The 24,141-nt window shown below is 39.7% G+C and overlaps 1 protein-coding gene across 3 annotated transcripts in view; it reads left to right on the top strand.

Annotated features, from left to right (window-relative positions):
• The window catches only part of Kcnip4 (potassium voltage-gated channel interacting protein 4), a 901,081-nt gene that overhangs the window by 866,046 nt on the left and 10,894 nt on the right, over positions 1 to 24,141 (top strand). For all 3 annotated transcript variants that reach the window (XM_042674747.1, XM_042674749.1, XM_042674748.1), the window contains 2 exons: positions 11,715 to 11,784; positions 20,381 to 20,451. In XM_042674747.1, the coding sequence (XP_042530681.1) occupies positions 11,715 to 11,784; positions 20,381 to 20,451 (141 nt within the window). The remainder of the gene's footprint in view (positions 1 to 11,714; positions 11,785 to 20,380; positions 20,452 to 24,141) is intronic.

Genomic DNA, 24,141 nt, shown 5'->3' with positions numbered 1-24,141 from the left:
CTGCTGTCATTTACCAGCACTAGAACTCATTGATTACCTGTGTGACTCTGTGTTTGCTGCAAATTTTCTCCCATAGACACTAAACTCCACTTGTCTCGTTCAGTTTTCTATGTGTGTTATCTACCTTTAAGTGTCATAATAAATGACTTCGAAATAAGTGTAAGCATTTTAAAAGTTTAAAATATTTCTCTGCAGTGTGACAGACGCAAGTAGCCTAATTTCACAGCCCAGGAGACTACAGACAAGTGATGTCAGGTTGGCCCACTGGTGCTGTGGAAGTTCCATTATGTCATCCGCTAACTTGCTTCCTTATGCTTAAATACATTTCTATTCACTAAAAGCAAAATTGGCCCAACTGTCAAAACAGCAAGTGTGAATCTGAGCTGATTTCCCCCAAGTGTAATATCTACAATGAGGAGATAATATATCTCAGCCTCTTTCCCTGAAGTAGTTAATGTTTTAATCTGGGAGCAAAGCTCACTGTCACCTTTCATAGAAAAGGAAATCGCTTTCTTGAAGGAAACTTACGTGGGCATACATGAGTAAGGGAAAAGAACAAGCCCTGAAGAGCAAGAGCAGAAATTGTTTTCCAAACTCGTAGAGGACACTGCTGCCCCCTTGTGGCGCCACATGGCAATAAACGTTTCAGGCCAACTCATGGGTGCTTCACCTGCGCTCCTGAGTCCTTGGAAGGGTTCTGTGGCCCATTACTGAGCAGGTGCAGGGTCACCTCCGAAACCACCGTGGCCATCAGGAAGAGGCGATTTTACAGCTCCAACTGGGATTCTGGGGACATTACAGTTCCCAGCACAACTTTCCTGCTGGGCAGCATCCTGGTCTTTTGCTTCAGAGACAATCTCTACCAAGGGAAGGAAAATACAAACCTCTTAACTCTTCATAACAGACACAATTTAATTAGCAAGACAAACAATGCTTTGGCTTACAGCCAAGCTTCGGAGACTCAGGCCTGCTTCCTCAGAAATGGTAGATCACAAATCGATAATAAGAAAAGATGGGCAAAGGAATAATGAATTAAATACATTCGGCCCTGACTTGTTTGACATCTCCCTCAGAAGAGAAAGTATGAAGAGAATTTGAGATACATTTCCTCGCCTGACACATTCAGATTCACTGACAAAAAGGAGTTTGACTAATCATGCTGATTTGTCTCAATGTGTTTCAACAGGAGACTGGGTTAGGTGGTTATTTGAATAAAGTCTGCTTCCCCTAAGACCTTGAGTTCCTAAAGGCTTAGAGTCTGCTCTACTGGTTCACTATTATGGCCCCAGTATCCAGCAAAGTACTTGCTATCTACGTATTTGTTGGATGCATTTTTGCAATTGAATGGCATTGTGATAAAAGAAAATCCCCACTGGTTCACTCTTTGACACTCATGTAAAAAGCGTAATAAAATAGAAAAACTTAGTAGTACAACTCAGGTTCAAATTCTCAATCGCACTGCTTAAAATCTAACCTTGAAATTGTCCTTAAACCACTTTTAGTTCGCATCTTGCAGCTGCTGTGAAACACATCTTCCTTCTCTGCTGTTACAGGGATTTAATGAAATTGCGTTACCTCCCACACCGCTGCCTGGCTCAGCCTCTGGAAGACTGAACGCAATCATTAAAAGTTACTTTTATTCACCCCCAAATCCTTACCCTCCCCCAAAGATTCTTTGTGGATACTTTATAATGTAGTTTTCAAAACTTGAGACCTAGGTAAAATAATGTAACTAGATAAACACGCCTAACACTAGATCCTGATGATTCTATACTTCTTTGTCCAAAAGACCCTTCACCAAGTAGACACATTTTCATTTCCACATGAGGTAGAGAGATGTAATAAAATGACCAGAAGACTGTAGCTTATGTGAAGGTGATATGGACTATAAGTAACAGAAAATCAATCAATAAAATTGGCTTATGTACTGAGACAAGGGTGCGATTTCAAATAAGTCCAAAGATGAAGCTGGGTGATGGTGGCTCAAGCTTGTAATCCTAACTACTCAAGAGTCTGTGAACTGAGGATTGTGGTTCAAAGCCAGGCCGTGCAGGAAAGTCCATGAGGCTCTTATCTCCAATTAATGATCAAAGAAACAAAAATGAAAGTCAGAAGTGAAGCTGTGTCTAAATGGTAGAGTGCTATCCTTGAGTAAAAATCTCAGGGACAATACCCAGGCCCTGAATTTAAACCCCAGGATCAACAGGAAAGGAGGAAGGAAGGAAGGAAGGAAGGAAGGAAGGAAGGAAGGAAGGAAGGAAGGAAGGAAGGAAGGAAGGAAGGAAGGAAGGAAGGGAGGAAGAAAGGGAGGGAGGGAGGGAGGGAGGGAGGGAGGGAGGGAGGAAGGGAGGAAGGGGGGGAGGGAGGGAGGGGGGAAGGGAAGGGAGGGAGAGGGGAAGGGAAGGGAAGAAGGAAGGGAGGGAAGAAGGAAGGGAGGGAAGAAGGAAGGGAAGGAAGGAGAGAAAAAGAAAAAAGGAAGAAGGTGACTTCCTACAAGAAATACCAGCACAACTATCACCTCTTCTTATTATGGGTTCTCATTCCTTCTTTGAATCATAATGAGAGTGTTTCCTTTTTTCGACAGCCTTGTTTCCGTCTAGTCTTTGAGTTCTCTTCATGCCCTTATGCCCATAATTCTGTGGGATGGGCCAGGTGTCAGTGTTCTGTCTTTGTCAGGTAGAACAGTTGTAGAATAAAACATGGGTTCTAGGCATGCCTGTTAGTACAAACACCCAAATTTTCAGTTTAAAAGCCTCAAATTACTACCATTTATGCCTCAAAGTTTATTATTTAGTAACTTCAAAGTTGCTCTAAGTCATCAAGCTTTCTGAACATATGGCCTGTAGGAATGAGGGTTAAAAAATATATATATAAACATATTTAAAATCTTAAGAAGTGTGATAGTACACACCGTGCAGAGCATCTCCAAAGAAGCATTTATTTTATATGCAAGTTTGCTTTTATGTTTTCCTGTGATCTAACTGTAGCACCCTTCTGTCACAGTAATGAAGAGGTCTCTCTACATGTTTAATAACAGTTCTGAGTCTTGAAGAAATAATGTTCACTAGAACAAATTATTTAGGAGAGGAATACATTTCAGCTGGTAGGCTGGAGAAATACTGTTGGAATGGATAATGATTGTACTATAGTATGATACGTCTGATTTGCATATCACAGTTCCTTCAGCCTGATTGGGAATGATGAAAGCTTCCCTTACAAAGTGAAAATGGAAGAACACATGTTACATCTCACAAAATAATTTTCTTAGCAATTTCCTATGCATGCATGCATCTCTCTTGAAAACCCTATTCCCAACCCTTCAAGATGACAGGATTTCTAACAAGTTTGCACTCATGTATGCATATGGGAAATAACTTTCATCCAATGAATGAATAAAAGGCCCCTGAGTTTTCACTGACATTTATTTCCAGGGTGGTAGCCTTTATTTTTCTTGGTTGTCATTTACAATTACAGTATCCTCCTTGTCTTGGAGAGTAAACTCTGATGATATTAGAGTAAATTCAATTTATAATGCTTGAGTGAGGGGCGCAGCTCATGGCTGCTTTATAAAATCATAGCATTTTATCAGACCTGTACTATCCTGAGTTCAAACACTGAGCAATACAAGTTAACCCTTGTGTGCCTGCATTAGTGTGATTGTAATCACCATAAAATGGAGCTATGTTTACCAAAATCTAGATTATTGCTATTCTCCTAACAGCTGAGCAATTTATGCTGTTACAGGGAGAAGGCTAAGATAATAACATATATTTTCTTGATAATTCTCCTAACAGCCCTCTGAGATCAATAGCCATTTGATAGAGAAGAACAATGAGCTGAGGGAAATTAAGTAACTTGCCTCAAGTTACACGGCTCCCAGGTGGTAGATCATGACTTCAACCATGTTTTCTACTTCAAAGTTTAAGAGCAAAAGCACAGAGCTACTTAACTCTGAGAATTACTTGGTTGAAAATGCCACTAGTGTGTAACCTTAAAGGTATTTGAGGTGACAAATATCAGCCACCACTTCAGGGAATACATAGGTGACGTTAGGCTGAGCCGTGTACTATGTAACTACTATGTAGTTTCCAGAACCTCCTCACCATTGATCTCTTCACCTTTAGAACTAGATTGTCCTCCACGTTGCTCTAAGTCATCAATCTTTCCGAACATGAGACCTGCAGGCTCTGCTTTGCATGTTTTAAATAGGAGCCTTTAGACCATCTCTCTCTCTCTCTCTCTCTCTCTCTCTCTCTCTCTCTCTCTCTCTCTCTGTCGGTCATGGGGCTTGAACTCTGAGCCTAGGCGCTGTCCCTCAGCTCTTCAGCTCAAGGGGAGCACTCTACCACTTGAGCCACAGCCCCACTTCTGGTTTTCTGATGGTTTATTGACAATAAAAAAAAGTCTCACAAACTTTCCTGCCAGGGCTGGCTTTGAGCCACTATCCTCAGATCTCAGCCTCCTAGTAGCTAGGATGACAGGCATGAGCCACCAGTACCTGGCTTAGACCATTTCTCTTTAAAACAGTTTGTCTCTCTGTAATATAGAAGTAAATACTAGCATCTACCCTTGAGATGGGATGGCTCATGTCAAACATTTAACACAATTGCTGTGCATAAAGTGTTCATATGTATTCATTTTTATCACATCCTCATCCTCATCAGTGTCCTTATTAGTATTATTACTTTTATTAGTATATATTAATTGCACAGAGAAGTCTTTATGATATCTTCATACGTGCCTACAATATACATTGATCAGACTGACTTTGTTTATCTTTCTCGCCCTCCTTTAGCAGTGCCTAGTTAATTTTCATACTCAGCATACACTTACAACCAACCTCGATCCCTACTACCTGAATTGACAGGAAAGGGTTATCGGCCACAACCCCATAAAGTCTGAAAACCAAAATGTTTTCCCTAGCTGGCCACACTCTGCTAGTTTTGTATAAGAAAACCTTGCGTGATATGTACTGTCTTCTGGTCATATCATGGTGAAAAGTTCAAGAAGCAGCAAAGGAAACAAGGTCAGCACAGACCAATGTACCAGACAGTAAGAGAACAGGACCACCAGCTCCTCGGCATTATGTGGAATAACCTACCTTGGAACCAGATCCTCTAGCACAGGCCTTTACCGTGTGGCCGTTCATAATAGAGGAAGTGTATGTGGTGAGGACGGTGGTGGAGCGGGCCTGGCTAGACTCTAAGTAACAATTTCAAACCACGCAATTACAAGAATTTTTCCAAGTCTTCAACCAATCTTTTTCTTTCTTTTTTTTTTCTTTTTTGTCAGTCATGGGGCTTGAACTCTGGGCCTAGGCACTGTTCCTCAGCTCTTCAGCTCAAGGCTAGCACTCTACCTTGAGCCACAGCACCACTTCCGGCTTTTTCTGCTTATGTGATACTGAGGAATCGAACCCAGAGCCTCAGGCATGCAAGGCAAACACTCTACCACTGAGCCACCTTCCCAGGTCCAACAGCCAATCATTTTTGAATATTTATATTTATAAATCTCTCTTCAGTTAGAGTTCTGGTGAGCAACTGTGACACATGCTACTAAATCTCTCTTCATCTTCCTCATCTCAAGATAATCCCCACTATTCAAGGATGGTGAAAACATTTAAACAGGATGAAAGCATTGAGCTGTTTATGTTATACTCCGTGAACGGGTTTTATTGTGGTCGTCATGTGGCCGATGCTGTGGCTACCACGATAGCATTTTTGTCCAGATCAAAAACAGGCAAACCACTTTATCCCTTGGAGAGATCTGTAAAAGATACCTGAATGTCCTCAGGTAAATTTCAGAATGAAAATTAGGTTCCTGCAGGGAGTAATTATTGTAGTTTGTTCTTCGAAATGTGTACGTCCACTCCTTATGTCATGCCAGTAGCCACTACTCTAAGAGATTTCCTCATGAATTGGTGATGGTGGCAACATGGCCTGGTAGATTTATTGTCTGGAAAGCAATGTGATTGTTCAAATGCGAAGTTATGAGTGGCTTCCGCTCTTCAGTCCTTTGATTCTCCTTCTGGATTTAGTCATCGAGAAAGAATCACAGATGCAGCCGCAGATGTATGTACTAGAATATTAATTACATCATTATCCCCACATAGTTCCAAAAACTGTTGAAATCATTCAAACATGCAACAGTGGAAAATTCAATGGATGCATCCTAGGGAAAAATCTCTATGTGGAAAATATTCAGGATAGTGTGTAAATTTAAAGGTAAGAGAGAAAATACTGTATTTTGTGTTATTGATATCTACATCTTAGATGTGGAGGCTTCATTATACAGTTTTACCTGAAAACATCAACCTTTATAAGTGGCAGATGGAAATGGAGCCAGAGTATATTAGGAAGTGAATTGATGGTTGTCCTGTCAAAACAGAGGGACAAGGGAATTATTATACAGTACAGATTCTTGGAGGAACTGACCACTGTGCCACTGGGGGAGAGATTTTCAACTACTCACCAACTTTGTGTTCTAATCTTCTTGAGCATGCAAGACTTTCTCTATTACTGCGGTGGACATATTAAATGCTTTCTAACTAACAAAATGAGAATGGAAATATTGAGATGGCTCATAAGACTCTCCCGTGGGTGCTCCTCAGTGCTCTTTTTTCTGAATGTAACCATTGAAGGGACTTTGAAAAGCCACAGGATACAATGGGAAAGTCAATCTTCATTACCGTCTATTCTTAATCATTGAAGAGAGGAAACCTCAGCTAGTCTGTTCATTCATCCTAGACTGATATGTGAGCAAGACAATCTGTGACCTTCTTTTTTCCAGTGGCGAATGCCTAACTAATCAATATGGCCAAGTCATTTATACTGTACAATAAAAAATTGTATAAGATACCAGTTGTACAATTAAAAAATTGTGCTATGTACAATAAAATTTACTTCTGATGTAGAATGAGAGAGAATACATTGGTGGAAGGATCATTCCACAGGAAGAATGAGGAATCTTCTAAAGAAGAGACCACTTAATTCATGAGAATCATACAATGCTTGCTACCTTACAAAAAGAAATTTATACTTCTCAAAATCCCAGCTACTTAGGAGGTGGAGGTAGTAGGATCATAGTCAGACCAGCTCAGGCAAAAATGGAATACCCTATCTGAAAAGTAAACTAAGTGCAAAAGTCTGGGAGTATGACTGGGATGGGGGTGGGGAATGCACTAGTTCCCACAGGAACAAAAGACCATCATTGTCTGGATTAATGTGATTATCATTCCTCTTACTTTGATCTTTGCTAGGGATGGAATACTGGAGGCCCTGCCATCTCAAATTCGTGTGCTAAAATCCTAATCATCAGGTGATGAGATTAGTGAGTGTGGACCTTGGAAGAAGATGAGATCATAGAAGCAGAGCCTCATCACTGAGATTGAGCCTTGAATCAAAGACCTAGCAAGCCCCTCCCTCCACAGCCAGAGAATAGGGAGGCTCCAGTGTACGAGCAGGTGACAGGCCTTCACCAGACCCTGAAATGGCTGATGCTGTGGTCTTAGATGTTCAAGCCTCCAAAATGAGAGAAATCTATGTCTCTTTCTTGTCTTTGGGATTGTTGCTATAGCAGCCCAAGTAGACCTTGCGCTTTTTGTCTGTTTGGATGTAAGCTCTGTGAGGTAGGACCTTCACCTTGCTTATTGCTCCACTTCCTGCGAGGAGCAAGAGATATGTGTCTGCTGGAAACCAAAATGAATGAGAGAGATGTGAAGGACAAGGATACATTTTCCTGGTGAGACTTGCCATCCTGGAAACTTGACTAGAACATTTTTATTTGGCAGGAAAACCCATGATCGTCTGGTACAGGTGTGCGATAAAACACAAACACAAGAGACAGCCAATTTCCTAAGTATTATTTTTATAATATAACATACATCTACCAAATGCTTCTCAGGACCAAAAGCAGCTGACAAGTGTATCGAATGTGCAGGTCCATTCGCTGCTCCTAACTTTTGCCAGCTGATGCAGTTTTCCAGCTCAGACTTTGTACCAATTTTCGACCTGATGGCAGGCAACCAAGTGTCTTCTCTCCCCATTCTATCCCAAACAGATGGCTCTGAATTCAATAGCTCATATATCACAATTTCCATGTGTGAGAAGCCCAACTACAAAGTGTTTATTTGCTGTTTTAATTAGTGTATTGTTGCCAGCTTCTCATTTAATCAAAACTTTGGAGAGGTGAACTGTTAATATACCACTTTACTTCCTTTTGAAAGTTGTAACTGTTGTTAATTCATTTATGTAGTAGGGGTTTTCCAAAGTAATTAAAACTAAATAGAAGGAATTTGTGTGTGTATATACAATTAAATATATATGTTTATGTATGTGCATATATTATGTATACATGCATGATATGATATCTTATATGTAAGATATAAGACACATATGTATATATGTATGTGTATGTATGTATATGCATATACACACATGTATATATATGTATGTATATAAGACACACATGTGACAGAGGTTGAGATTAAGCAACTGTCTCACAAGGCATGGAGATTCTGCCAGTCAAAAATTTAATGGAGGATTTCAACAAGGCAGAAAATCAGGAGAGATTTCCAGTTCAAGTCCCAAAACAATCTCTTGATGACCAAGAGATAAACTAATGGTTCAGATAGAGTCCAAAAACAGTCTAAGGGAGATTTCCCTCTTGCTCAGAGAAATCAGTTTTTGCTCTTTTCAAGTTGCCAACCGGTAGAATGAGTCTCACTGACATTATAGAGAGCTCTTGGCTCTCTGTTTAAATGTAAATCTCATTCATAAACATTTGCATGGAAACATCCAAAATAATACGTGGCCAAATATTTGGCCCTGTGAGGCCCAGACTTGTTGGCATATCAAGACTCATCATCCTGATGTGTTCTGTGTCCTTGCTCAGTTTTAGTCAGTTCTTGTCCTTGCTCCAGTTCTCTGGGTATTCAAAGCCATCCTTGTTTCCACAAAGTGCAACAATACAAGAGCTTTTAGTGACCTAGAACACACAAAACCTACCTTGCTCAGTCCCCTCTGTCTTGCTAGTAACTACCTCTAACTCAAGACCTCTAACCTGTCTCTGTGAGTGGAGATATTCTGGCTACCATTGAACTGGAATGCTAGGCCATAGACTCCAACTGCAGGAGTTCCATATGATAGGTTATATTATATGATAGATTATATTATAATTAGTTATCAACTATAACTGTAATCATGAAGTAGTATGAAAAGAGATGTATTATAGGGCTTTGGTCATGCCACAAGAAATGGCATGTATTTTGACTGTCTTTAGGATATATGAACTGTAGGTCCAAATAGAGAAAGAATGAGAGGAAGGGAGGGAGACATAGGTAGATAAACAGCACTAGACTTGCATGGGTGGGTTGGTGTTTGTCTTAGCTCTAGTTTTAGGAAAGATTCCAGAGATATTGTGAGGCTGTTAAGATAAACAGTGTGTTGGGCAGAGTGTTCTGGGTCCAGGGGAAGTTCTGCTGTTCTCTCCTTTAAAAAAAAAATATTGGAAAGGTGTTGTACAGAGGGGTTACAGTTACAGGTCAGAGAATGAGTACATTTTTGGAACAGCATCATCCTCTCCCTCGTTCTCTCCGTTTGTCCTCCCTCCCCCTCTCAAAGTTGTATACTTCACTTCTAACTTCCCCATCCCCTCTCCAAACTAGATAAACATATACAAGACAAAAGATAGAGAAATCAAGGACAGCAACAGCTGTTCTCTTCCTGAGGGCAGATCTAGTCCTCAATATGTTAACAGATCAGTGCTGTCCTTAGCGGATTCCAAGGTGATTGCAAAGTCGCTGCAGGAAGAACAGCTCAGAGCAGAGGACACAGACACAAAGCAGAGGAAACATTGTTGCTCTTTCCTCCTGTTGCGTTTAAGTAACGGTTACAGATTTATTCATGATCCTATGTTAACAATCTGTAAAGACAAATTCACATCCAAACATGTAAAATGATGTACACAACAAAGATCCTACCACTAAAACACAGAAATAGATTGTTTCTCTTGTGAAACATAATCCATAGAGTAAATATCTAACTGGTTTATTGAAATAAAGAAAGACCAAACAAATTTTTAAAAGGCGTATTAGTATGGGGAACAATGAGGATTAGAGGAAGTTTTTTGTTTTGTTTTGTTTCAATCACTACAGAAAGGGTCACCCTGGCTCAAGCCTAGAATTTTAGCAGTCGAGGAGTGGAGCTCTGGAGGTCTGAGACCCATCAGGCAAAAAGTTAGTGAGAAACCATCTCAAACGGTAGCCAGATGTAGTGGCTCATATCTGCTGCCCCACCTAAGTGCAGGGTTTAAATAGGACAGTCCCTGGATAATGACCAGTTTCCATGCAAAGTCACAGTCACTTCAGATCCACAAGTGAATGGCATTTCAAGGTGTCTCAAAAACAGGAGAATCTAACATCGAATTGTGAGTGAAGATTTATTTTAGCTAATGGGACAAATTTCTTAAAAAATAGGAGCGGGGGAAGGAAACATTTCCTGCTTTTCACACAGGAAACGAGAGCAAAGTACTCACCAGGGTGGCCTTTATCTATAGCTTTTCTCCTTTCTGATCTGAGCAATGCACCCTAGTCCTTAGACAAGGGTCCTGGGTGGGTAAGACAGGGGCTACTCACTATTCTACAGCATGCAGATGTGGTCCATGGCTGCCCCAAACATAGTGACTACAGGTTGATTTCAGGACTTCCCTTTACCAGACATGCCTTTTAGTTCTGTCTACTTAATTCTTCTGTGTGGATTTGCTGTGAGAACAGGAGGGAGAGGCGCTCGGGCCATGCACCCAATCATGAGAATCTTGTCTGAAGGAGGGCGTCAGAGCTTCTTACTCCCCATCCCTCCATGCACAGTGAGCACCCACCTGCAGCTCAAGGTGGAGCTGTGATTCCATAATCAGTCTTCACCTCTCTTGGAGCCTCTACGCTACACCTTGGGTCCCTCACACCAATCCAGGAGTTACTTGTTCAATGCTTTGTTTCTGCTCTGACGTTAACAACTTCTTCTGAAAGTTTAGATTTCATTTATGTTAAGAAATCCATTTGTGTAGCACTCACTTTGCCTTATGGCCTCTACACATCAGTAGTCCAATGTCAGCACAGTTCTTGAGATCAGTATCCTCTGGTCTTGAACAAGTCTTCCAGTGGACAAAATGAGAAATTAATAAACGCAGGGAGCCATGCTCCTTTGCAAAGCCTTCCTTCTCAAGTTCAAAACTTAAGCTCACTTGTTACAAGATTCTTGTCAGAGTTGCTGTTTCTCCTTGAAGCTTCCTGAAACAAAGAACCTCCCTCTCAAAGAAATATATTATTTTCTCATTGTACTTAAGATTATGTAGGTCCACACTGCATAGTTCCTGAAGACACTGCATCTTTCAATATCTTGTTCATATACAGAATAGCACAATTTCCCCTTACCTCATTGATAGCATATCTATATGGGTGCTTCTCAAAGTAGCCGAGTGTTTTCAAATATGCTAGACCTGCTCTGATGTACAAAGACATTTTCATTTCAACTGTGTGTTTTATCCCATGAGACGTGAAAGAAAGGTGAATTTACTTTTGTTTTCTTTGTAATAATGAATGGCTGCTTTACTTTTTCTGTGCAGGTTTGCATAGCAGCCAGTTCTATTTCAAAATGTGCAATAAAATATCCATTTTTATGAACACTTTGCTCATATTGCTTTTCTGCCACTTTCTCTAGGAGTGTCCCAGTGGTGTTGTTAATGAAGAAACCTTCAAAGAGATTTACTCCCAGTTCTTTCCACAGGGAGGTAAGGACAAATGGGAACATGGGAACATATTCCTGCAGTTAGAATTATGCTTGCCAACTCAAGATTGGGTTAATCTTTCATGGCATGTTTCTGCATTTTAAAAATCTTTATGTAGAATAATTAATACCCAGCATTCAAGTGCAAAGAAGTTTCAGTGTATCATAAAAGTGAGCAGCTTCCAAATTACCAAATATCTAAGAGATTACATTTAAGTTTCATACAAGTAATGTGTGCCTTGTCCCGTGTCTCAAAAGCTCACTGCTCCTGACTTTTGCTCAAGAAGCTGAGTTCTGAGCATTGTGGTTTCAAGTCCTACAGAGCAGGAAAATCAATGAGACTCGAATCTCCAATTACTAATAATTTTTTAAGAGCCAAAATTAGAACAGTGCTTCAAGAGGTTGAATGGAAACCTTGAGTAAAAATAAGCAAGGGATACACACACACACACACACACACACACACACACACACAGAAAGAGAGAGAGAGAGAGAGAGAGAGAGAGAGAGAGAGAGAGAGAGAGCTACGAGGCTCTTTAACTTACATCACCATTCTTTTTGGTTTTCAACTCTCAGAATTAGGGAAAATTTAATTAGCTTCAGTTTACAGATATGAAATCTGGACCTCAGAGAAGTTAAACAGTTGGCTCAGGGTCACATTTCAACTCAGTGGTAGGTCTTGGTTATAACCTTGATTTTCCTGGAGCCTCGTCTAATTTATTTCTCGCCGTCCTTTTTCCCTTTTTTTACTGTGACCCCTGCACTGATAGAAAAGTGATACTCAGGTGGGATTTTCATTGGAAAGCTAACGCCAGGAAAGCACAAATATGTTTTGTACATTTTAGACATGACTGAAGAGATCATTTTTCCTCCAATCATTCAGCAGATATCCATCTCCAACCCAGCCTAGCACCAGTTGCATGTGAAGTCTCACTAATGGGAAAGAAATTACAGCAATGGAAGCTAGCCCCCCGCCCCCACGTATATTATCTTTTTGTCTAGTGTGGCAGAGATAAAATGTCAAAATAAATTATAGGTGGAATGGCGCAGTTTGGAAAACATTACTCTGAGAGAGCAAGGTGGGCATCATTGTACCATCAGGAAGAAATGAAAAAGCTCAAGTTCAGTCTGTTCTCAGGGCGCCTGATATGTGCTTGACTCTGGGCAGCTCCTCTCTCACCAATCAACACCAATTCAACCTGTGACCTCTTCTCTGAGTAAATATGGAAATGAAGATACCACAGGTCAATCCATTTCTGAAGTTCTTAGTCCTTCTGATCCTTAGCATAGCTCTCAAAAGATGTTTCCCTGCTGAGGGTGATTTCGGCCAGCATTTGAAGACCCTGCAGACATCCTAGATATATGGAGGATAAGCAAGAGGACAAAACATGAAAAATAAAGGTTTGCGAGAAAGTGCTGTGATTTGAGAAGTAGATTTCAGGTGAAGCATCGAGTCGTGGGTGCAAATGTTTTTTATTTTTTTTGGGGGGGTCCAGTCGTGGGGCCTGAACTCTGGGCCTGGGCGCTGTCCCTCAGCTCTTCAGCTCAAGGCTAGCGCTCTACCACTTGAGCCACAGCGCCACTTCCGGCTTTTTTCTTTTTGCTTATGTGGTGCTGAGGAATTGAACCCAGGGCCTCGAGCAAGGCAAGCGCTCTACCACTGAGCCACCTTCCCAGCCCGTGGGTGCAAATGTTAAGAAATGAGAATTTGTCTTTTGCTAATGCTAAAAGACACTGATAGGATGAAGGGTGAGGTATAATGGTCAGATGCATGTCTATTGTTCACTGCTAGTTCTGGAAAATTAATTTAAGACAGCAGACACTGTCAACAAGAACCTAAATTAGGAGGTTATTTGAGGAAGCAAAATAAAACCTTTAAACAAGAGAGGCGGGAATCAATTATAAATATCTAATGTGATTTTTTAAAAAGGATAGACATATATAATAAATTATTTAAAAAATACATGAAACTGGGCACTGGTGGCTCACTGGTGGCCTGTAATCCTAGCTACACAGGAGGCTGAGACCTGAGGATCATGGTTCAAAGCCAGCCCGGGCAGGAAAGTCTGTGAGACTCTTATCACCAGAAAACCATAAGTGGAATTGCGGCTCAAGCAGTAGAGCGTTCGCCTTGAGCTGAAAAGCGTAGGGACAGAGCCCAAGCCCAGAGTTCAAGCCCCACGACCAACCAAAAAAAAAAAAAAATACATGATATATAGACTGAAAATAGCAGCTTTTAGATTTATTGGCTTTTTATGGTAAGTTCCAGAATAACAGGATCTTCTAATAGGAGGAAAGAGGTTACAGGAGGAGTAGAAACATAGTAGGGATGATGACCTTGTTATAGCTGTGAGGTGCCTGTGGCTAGTTACAATCAACAGGTTCATTGAAATTTCCAGGTCACAGAAAAAGCCAGAGATTGGGGATTATTTGCTACAAAGCAGTGGTTAAGTCTATGATGTAAATGGGGTTACTGGGAAGAGTTAGAAAGTTTTGAGCCCTCTGAGTCAAGCTTGGAAGTATTGGCACATATTAAGGAATTCATGAAGGAAAGAGATAATGTATAGCCACAGATAGGAATAATCACAGGAAAACTGACTGATCAAAATGAAGAGAATGGAAGTTAGATTTAGCTTATAAACTTACAAGTAACTATGTTGTGTTGTATTTATGTACACAAATACATTAACGGAAACAAATAGCTTCAAGGGAGAACTTAGTGTAATTCTTTAGAAAGACAAAGTCACAATTCAGCAATGCAAAGCACTGAGAGAGGGGTGGGGGGAGGTCAAAGGGAAAAGGACAGATAAATGAAGAGGAGAAGAAGGGAAGAATGCAGTCAGGAATGCAGGAATGCAATGTATAGCTTACAAAATTAAGAAGAATGAGAGAAGGGGTGAGTAGGGGAGGGATGGGTGAGAATATGGAAAGGGGTGACATTGATCAAGATACATTGTATTCCTAAACTACTTTGTTAAATGGTGATGCTTTTGTTCAATAACTTAAAGAAAATTTACAAAAAAAAAAAAGGAATAGCCTGTCACAGGAGGTCACAGCTGGTCACATAGCTACTCAGGAGGCTGAGATCTGAGGATAGCGGTTCAAAGCCAGGCCAAGCAGGAAAGTCCATGAGACTCTTATTTCCAGTTAACCACCAGAAAACTGGAAGTGGCACTGTGGCTCAAGTGGTAGAGCACTAGCCTTAAGCTGAAGAGCTGAGGGACACTGCCCAGGCCCAGAGTTCAAGCCCCACGTCCAACAAAAAAAAGAATAAATAAATAAAGGAAGATTGAAAAAAAAGTACTGAAAATAAAAACAAAGAGACAGGATGCTATAACCAAAAAGTCTATTGATAGATGTCATTGAAGTCAATTCTGATATAATTAAGTATAGCAGTAGCGGTTTTCTCTACTGCTATATCCAAAGTTCATGAGACAATGACTAGTTAAAAAAAATTACACCAAAGGAGAAGGTAACAATTCAATAGGAAATGTACTCATTACCTTACTCACGTAACTGTAACCCCTTTGTACAGTATTTTTACAATAAAATATATATTTAAAAAACACCTGATAGGTACTTCTTGCAAAATGAACGAATGGATGGATGAATGAATGAGTGTCACCCATGTGACATGGTAGCTATGTTTGTAAAAGGTATTGAACAGTACACAGCTCTTGAATATTTGTCATTTTATGCAAAAATACAGTTCCCTTTAGTTTCTAATGCATATGGTTCGGGCCATTTCCATGAGAACAAGACAATTCTATGCATGAATTGTCAAATCAGAGGGATTTTTAAAGACAAGTTTTTAAAGACTTAAAATAGAATTCTCAGGAGACACATGAATACCTGTTATTCTATAGGCGTGGCTATTCCACAGGTGACTATTACCCTGTGACCTCCACCACTACATAACACACAGGAAGTGGTTCTAAGAGACCCCAGAGTGTTACAGCGATGATTTTAACATACCCACTGTCTTCTTTAATGAAGGACCAATTTGAGCAGCATTTATTTGCCTCATATATATTTCTACATGATTTTAAATTCTTGAACTCAGGGCCTGGGCACTGTTCCTGAGCTCTTTTGCTAAAGGCTAGTGCTCTGCCACTTTCAACCACTGCACCACTTCTGGTTTTTGAGTGATTAGTTGGAGCTAAGAGTCTCATGGACTAGTTACTCCTGAGTAACTAGGATTATATGCATGAGCCACCAGTACCCAGAAGAATTTTTTAATAACCAACCATCTTGGACCATCTCAGTTTCTGCAGACATACTGACAGGTATGGGTACCGCAACACCAACACAGATGGAGATCATTATTTTTAATTGCTTCAAATCAAGTTATTACATTGCTACAAACTGAATACAGCTCCACATTAACATGGTATCATTATTTCAAAACCGCCATTCCCACATTACAGAATGTCTGCTTACACAGAGATACTTAACTTGGCAGAGGATTCTTGTTACAAGCCCAAAGGGATTTGGGGAGGAAAAAAATCATTTTTACTCTTGCAAATTCCTTGATTATTCATGTTAATTGAATTCATAAATCTAAAAGTACCAGGCATCTTTGAAGGGAATGAAATATTTTAAAGATTGATGACTTCGAATTTTAACATTAGTTACTATTACTCCAGCAAACTGTGTCTTACAGTGATGTTAGCAACAGAAATTATCCCCAGGAAGAAAGAGCACCGTCTCAGATGCAGGAGAATCATGTGATAGCCATGCTCCGCATGTGCGCATCATTTATTGCGATAGAATGTCCGAAAGCAACAGGTTTCTCTTGTTAGGAACATTAACAGCTAGGTGTCTGTTCATTAGACTATCTCACACATTTCCCCATGAAAATGCTTTTCCTTCTGCACAGAACACCTCATGGAATATGTTTTATGTCAGGCTTGTACCTCTCTCAAAGACACAGGGACTTTACCAGGCATCACAAGTTTGGTGTTCTTGATGGATATCAGAAAAACTGGACTAGCTAAATAGAAACATGTTGTTTGAAGAGAATGAAGTACACATACTCTAAAGCAAGGACAGAGGCTTGGGACTATTCATTAAATAGTTACAGAAATACTATTCTAACTCTACCTATGTATGGTACAAGATGGTGGGGATAATTCTCAACTCATGAACAATGGAAGTCCATGCAAACTGCAGCTTCTCAGCTCTTCTTAATTGTGTCATAGAGTTTTTGCATGTAGGTTGACTATAATAGGTCTTTAATTAGCTACTAAGGGAATAAATGAATGGGAATGGGCGTAAGTGAAAAAAATCTGTCAGTAAATATTCACTGGGAAGCAAGTGTATGCAAGGCACTTGGGACACTTAAGACTAAAATAAAAAGGAAAAACTCAACTCATAATAATTCTAAGCATATGTTAACTCGAAAAACTAAACATATGCTCTTTTACACAGCTCTACTCCAGTCCCTGAGATACATAGAGATTTCTTGAAACCAGGAACTTTATAGGTGAAGATGTTACACTTTGATAAAAGAATAGATCACAACTTTTCTATGCAATTGACACGAGTGTGGATTATTTATGAAAGAATAATGGGATGAGCTAATATTTTTTAATATTTAACAAGTTCCCAAACATTTCACATATTAATATAGTATCTCATTTAAATTCCATGAAGACTTTATATTTTATGTTTGCAGAAAGAGAAATTGAGTCAAAGAAACGTTGATTTGTAAAGGTCTCACGGTTAAGCTTTGCTAAAGTTGAGATACAAGGTTCAAGCACTCTGCCTCCACCCTACCATTAACGAAAGCTTCCGTGATGAAATGTAGCCTGGAAAATTGGCTTAACTTCTAGAAGAATTGCCAAAGAGCACTGAGAAGAACAAATCCTCTGTGCCACATTAGTGAACTCTAAGTGTCATTACCAGATGCCAAACTTGCAAACTAGGGAAACCCCATTCAGGAATAATAGTAATTATCATGTAGCCACATGACTGTGATTTGAAAACCTTGTTAAATGCAAACATTATCTACTCAGCGCTATTACTCACAGTGAGTTGTTGCTCACTTCGATAAAGATATTTGCCTTGATTATGTAAACAGGGTAGCAAGAGACCATTAAGCAAATGAAGCTCATTATAAAACAGGCAAAAATCTCTTCTTTTTTCAGCCCTGAAAATAAATTTAACATAATGCTTAACAGCTCCTATCTCCATAGAAGGTGTTGAATAGTTCAAGAAATCTATGAAAAAGTACTGTTGAGTGCAAAACAACTTTGCAAAATAAAATTGGCCATCAACCTTGATTCTTCCATAATGGAACAGCCCAACAATTGCACTTAGCCAAGTGCCCATCAAACCTCTGGTTCCACATCCAAAAGATTCCTTCCTGTAATCCATCAATGCTAGCTAGACATCCACTCTAACATGATGGTTTTATTTATTGTTTAAGACAAATGATGGTGTCTGCTTAGTTCATTAAATATAATGTTAGCAATTTCTATAATAAAAAAATAAGTGACTTTGAGCCAAATGTCACTGGTGGGTCATGTCTGTAATCTTAACTATTCAACAGGCTGAGATCTGAGGACCCCTCTTCAAAGACAGACCAAGCAGAAAAGTCTGAGAGTCTTTATCTCCAAAGAGGAGGCATGACTCAAGTAATAGAGCACCAGAGTGAAAAGTCAAACAAAACACAGTTCCCTGAGTTCAAGGCCCTGTATCAGACCCCCCCCCCAACTAAATAAATAAATGGCCGTTCATATTTTATTTCATGGTAAGAGATGAGTTGACATGCCACTCATATTTTGAGAAATTGAGTATGTGGTCTGCCTCATGAAAGGCACGCATTTCTATATCATTAACTGTGATATATTTCCTGAAGTGTTCAGGAAAACAATCTCAAAGTATTCCATAGTCCCATAGAAACTTGGATTCTGGCAGAAAATAAAAACTTTCAAATAAGTGGAGCAGTGCTACTGGGAAAGAGGAGAGAGCCACCTCTTTAATCAAACAAGGCAATTCTCAATTCCTGCTGCTCTTAGTTTCTTGGTAGCCCTTTAAAATCAATTTATAAAGGAAAACTGTATTGAAGTTTTATTAAATCCCAATAAAAATACAAGCTAAAAGTCAGGAAATAAAAAAAAGATGAGACTTGCAGCAGACAATAAAATGCTAGAACCAATGAGCTAAAAGGTTACATTTTCTTACAAAACAAAAGGTTAAGACAAAAGGCTAGAACCCAAGAGATGAAACATTTAAAATAATCATGTAAATATAATCCAAGGTCAAGCACAAAAGCACTTTAGAATGAGAGCTGAGCACTAAGAAAGCAACAAGGAAAAAAAAATACAGTTTTTAAATAAGAAAAGAGATGAGCTAGATTAGGGAGAGAAAGGGGGTGTGAGGCTCAAACAGAGAGGAAGAGCTGGATTTCAAAGGATGTGGGTGTCCTTAGAAAGCAGCCTAAGAAAGGGGGGATAGAGGACTATTCATACTGGTCCCTACAACCCAGAACAGAAAATCCTCCCCAGGGATCACACAGGGTAGGGGCTTCTGGAGAGGGAGAGGAAGTTAAACCTAGGGCCTTGAACTTTCTAGGCTGGTGTTCTACCAATTTAGTCACACTTCTAGCCCTGTTTTTTGTTGGTTATTTTCAAGGCAGTCTCTCCTAGACTTCTCTGCCCCAGCTAGCCTTGAGCTTCAATTCTTCGGTTCTCAGTTCCCCAAGTAGCAAGGCTCACAGGGATGAGCCATCTAGGATCCTGAGGATCACCTATTGCCTCAGACATTGTCTAAATCACTGCTGTTCTCAATCCATCAACTGACTAGTCTGGCCAGAGGCTCTGACTCAGATTCTTCAGATCTCAGACCAACCCCTTAGTGATTGTGGATTGTGACTTTGGACACGTTTTCTTTAAAAACAAACAAAACAAAACTCTGGGCTTGAACTCAGGGCCTGAGCACTGTCCCTCAAGCTCTTTAGCTGAAGGCAAGCACTCTACCACTGGAGCCACAGCACCACTTCCAGCTTTTTCTGTTTATGTGTACTGAGGAATTGAACCCAGGGCCTCATGCATGCAAGGCAAGCACTCTACCACAGAGCCATCTTCCCAGCCCTGGACACATTTCTTAGTCTCTCTGAGTCCCAATATCCTTCTATGATTTCTAGTATTATTTAAGTCTCAATAAGAACAGGTACTCTACTAAGAACAGCTCATCGTTGATATGCACATTACCTCTAGAAAGAGCCTGTGCCAAGCATCAGCCAATTCCAGGCACACGTCACTTAATCTCCACCCTCATCTATGAGACCATCACCCCAGTGTTGCTACTCAATATCCAAGGCTTTCATGTGTCCAGCCAGAAACTCACAGAGAATGTCAGCTGCGGTTTCTGATCATGTTCCTGTCTTTTGTCTATCTTCTGGATCTCAAGTTTCAACCCTTTACCGAGACAGGGTGGCCATTTAGTTGGAAAGAAAACACAAGCTAAAAAAAAGTAAAATTTATTTTTCTCCTCTTTTTTTTGTTTTGTAAATAAAAGGGATTTGAACCTGCTAGCCGAGTCTCCCGTAGCCATGGAAATACTAACTGAATGCTCTTCTCTTTTTGGCATTTCAGACTGTACAACATATGCACATTTTCTCTTCAATGCATTTGATACAGACCACAATGGAGCTGTGAGTTTTGAGGTGAGACTTTTGCGTCTTTTGATACTTGGAAAGGGATTTTAATCTTCTTCGTGGGAAAATTGGGGGTAGGTGATTTGATCATTTTTGAAAAGCTCAAGGGCTCTCCTCTGATTCAACTGCCAAGAAGCTGCTCTTCTCTTTCAAAATACAAATAACAATCCACGGGGTAGTTTATTTGAAAATATCTTACATCTGTTTGAGTGTGTTTTCCATCGACTCTATTAGAACAATCCCAGAAACAACTGAGTGAGCCAACATTTTCTGGCAACTACCATGGGCCATTTACTGTGGTAGGCCTTGGAAATACAAAGATAATAGACTCAAAAGTTCCTCTGTGGAAAGCCAAGTGAGTGGCACAGACAAGAAAATAAATACAGAAAATACTGTATTCACCAGCCTGACAAGTTGATAAGGAAATGACTTTTAAGTGTATAAATGGAGTGATCTGTAGAAAACATGCAATGTTGCTCCCTGAAATACTGTATATAAGCATCTAGGAGAATGAAATATGTTATGGATGCTCATGAAACACACTTATATACAGTGATAGATATTCATCACATAGAGACAATGAGGTCGTCACTGTGATTCATTGGATCCATAGCAGGTCATAGGTAGTAATATCCCTGAAACAAACTGCTAGCTAAAATAATCATACATTAACTTTGATCATCTGTAAGACAAGTACCTTTTATTATGGGGGAAAACAAGGAGTACAATGTATTACTCATCTGTTGGTTTATATTCTAAATAACTGTTTGGTTTCTGTGGCACAGAATTATCCCATAATGAATTATTTCACTTTGTAATTCTATCTTAGGTAGGTAGGTAGATAGATGGATAGATACATACATACATACACAACATAGATATCTAAATATACTAAAAGTGATGCAATTTCGGAGGCATATTTTGAACACAGGTGAAGGAGGATGCAGCTTATATGTGAGCAGAAACTGGATCATGACTGAGAAAATCAAATAATGGAATAGGTCTTTCAAGGCCAATGCACCAGGGCCAGCAGGGGCTGTAGCCAGGAAGCCTGCTGGTGAGTTGATTAACTCTGAAGGAAAAGCAGAAACTGGCCAAGAGAGGAAAAGTTTGACATAGGAAACACTGAAGCATGAGACAGAAGCCAAGAAAGAGAATATCAGACGTAGGAATGAAGAGAAAATGGAGTCAGACTTTTTATGTGCAGAGACCCAAACTCCAAGAGTTGTAAAGTCAGACCCAGCACACAGCCCTGTAGGCCAAATAGAAACATGGGGAAGGGCAGAGGAAGGAGATTGATGACTTGGCAGCCATGGGAAGACAGTATTGCACTGCAGCTTCTGTTGACTTCAGGGGTACTAACATTTGCCTTAACTCTAAATGGAGTTGGAACTGGGGTTAGGAGGTGAGGAAGGGATGTGTCATTGAAAGAGTCCAAAGTCACAGGAAGGACCTGGTTGATTCTTATCTAAGACTTTATGTCTGGAGGTATTTGGGACAAGTTGCCACTGCTCCATCACTTGAAGGAATGGGAAGAAGTATCAGGAACTGCTGTCTGGCAGATCATCTGTCCCGAGCTGTTCTCTGAGGGTACTGTTGCCATTTGTCACAAGGAAAATAGCATTGCCTGTCTGAGGGGCAGCAGTTGGGTGGAGGTAGGAGGCAGAGGAGCAGTGTGAGGGTGAACTAGGTGGTGAATGGTCTCTAATGCTTCTTCCACTGTAGACAGCCCTGGAGAATATCACTTAATATCACATTATTGTTACCTGTATACTCCCCAGAATGATTCCAGCACTGCCTCTATGTGCTTCTAATGTGAGAGTCAAAGGTTCCAGATTTGACAAAGAGGATGACAGAGACAAAAACCCAGTGAAGTACTTTCCTGTAACACGTATGCCCAAGTTTGCATATGCCTTTAGCCTGTTAATAATGTGGAATTACGTATAACAATGCTCTTATAATTTTATGTAAGAGGCCAGTAATGATGATGAATGTTGGTTACAATTTGAGAAATTAGTTATGACAGTTATGAGTGAAATTCATAGTGGGTACAGTGCCTTTTCTTCTAAAGGCATACTAATAGCTAAATTAGTAATTGTTTAAATGAAAGCAAATTTAAAACTAGGCTATTACATTGATTTTCCTAAATTGATTAGCTACTCAGAAAGTCTCTGGGACACAGAAAGGTTAGAGAAGAAACATGTTTTGAGTAGCAATCAACAGTTTACTGGGAGATGGAGAGTATTTTGATTTTCAGATAAAGGAAAAAAGAAATTTCATACTTAATCTGTTTTTACCTGAAGGGCAAAATAAATAAGTCAGGAGAGGTCCTGGGTTTAAGAATGATTTGATCTAAACTCCTTTCTGGCTTGGGCTAAGTATTTAAACTCTCCAGGCCTTAATGTTCATATCAATAAAACATCAGCAAGCAAGGAAAAAATCACAGGTCAATTTAAGAATGTAAAAGTAATGATGTCAGTAAAGGATTGGCTCTGTCTCTAGCACCAAGCATGTGGCCAACACTTACTGATGTTAACCATAATAATTACTTATGGAATTTCTCTAACAAAAATAATTAATAGTAACAACTGCCATCACATTACACAGTAATCTCTTTTTGAATGTTTTCATGCAATAGCCAGATGATCACTCTGATATTACACAGGGCATATCTGTATCTCATTATAATAAACACGAACTGTATTAAATGTTCAATTTACCACTAGTAATAATAGCTTTACAACAATCATACTGATGATTGTTTAACTTTTGTTATTTTAGGAATTGTATCTAGGTAATTATGTAATAGTATTTAATTTTTCTGGATATCATTATTATCTCCTTGCCATGCATTCAGTTCTGCTCTTGGAGCAATTGTGAGCATAGACAATACCTAACCAAATGGATGTAGCTGGATTTCATAAAGTTTTATTTACAAAAACAAATGGTAGGCCATCATTTTCCAACTGTGTTCCTATTTCTACAGCCTCTGCCCTACTTGAGAGCTTGAGGCACATGTTCGTCAGATGATGTGTAAAATTTGGATTCATGTAATTACTATCACCAGCTGTCATTATTACTATTTAGTAATACACCTAAGTCCAAAAAATCACTGATTAATGACATTATTGTTACCTATACAACTGACTATTTGACAGTACCATCATAATACACATTGCCTAGAATCTCCCAAGTATGCAAGCTATGTTGTATATTAAAGTTTTAACATGTTCTGTTCTTTACAATTCTGGAATAGGTCCACAGCGTGGTCCATATAGCTGATCATGTGACTCCAGAGCTGCCAGTTAAAAGTGACAGAAAAATGCCATTCACTGGCAGTCCAATTCATACGACAGAATGTGGGCCTCGTACCCCAGAGCTGTTCAGTGGAAACAAATACCACCAACCCCAAATCTAATAGCTTTGCCATCCAAGGCACCAACAGAAAGTGTTTCTCTATAAAAACACCAGCTGTGACTGTGGGGTTTTTTCCAAAATAAATGCTGAGGTCAAATTAGTTATTTTCTTTCAAAATAATGGGAGGTATTATTTTAAGAAATGTATCCCCTTGGTCTAGAATTTTATCTGATTTATCAGTCACTGAGTTTTATCTTATACATGTCCCTCAAAGCCTCCAACCTTTACCCTCCGTTCTCTCTCTCTCTCTCTCTCTCTCTCTCTCTCTCACACACACACACA

The sequence above is a fragment of the Dipodomys spectabilis genome, unplaced genomic scaffold, assembly GCF_019054845.1.
Source record: "Dipodomys spectabilis isolate Male_0828 unplaced genomic scaffold, ASM1905484v1 ptg000021l, whole genome shotgun sequence".
NCBI classification, from domain to species: Eukaryota; Metazoa; Chordata; class Mammalia; order Rodentia; family Heteromyidae; genus Dipodomys; species Dipodomys spectabilis.
Note: the sequence above shows the minus strand (reverse complement) of the source record. Positions and strands in the feature narration are given on the sequence as shown.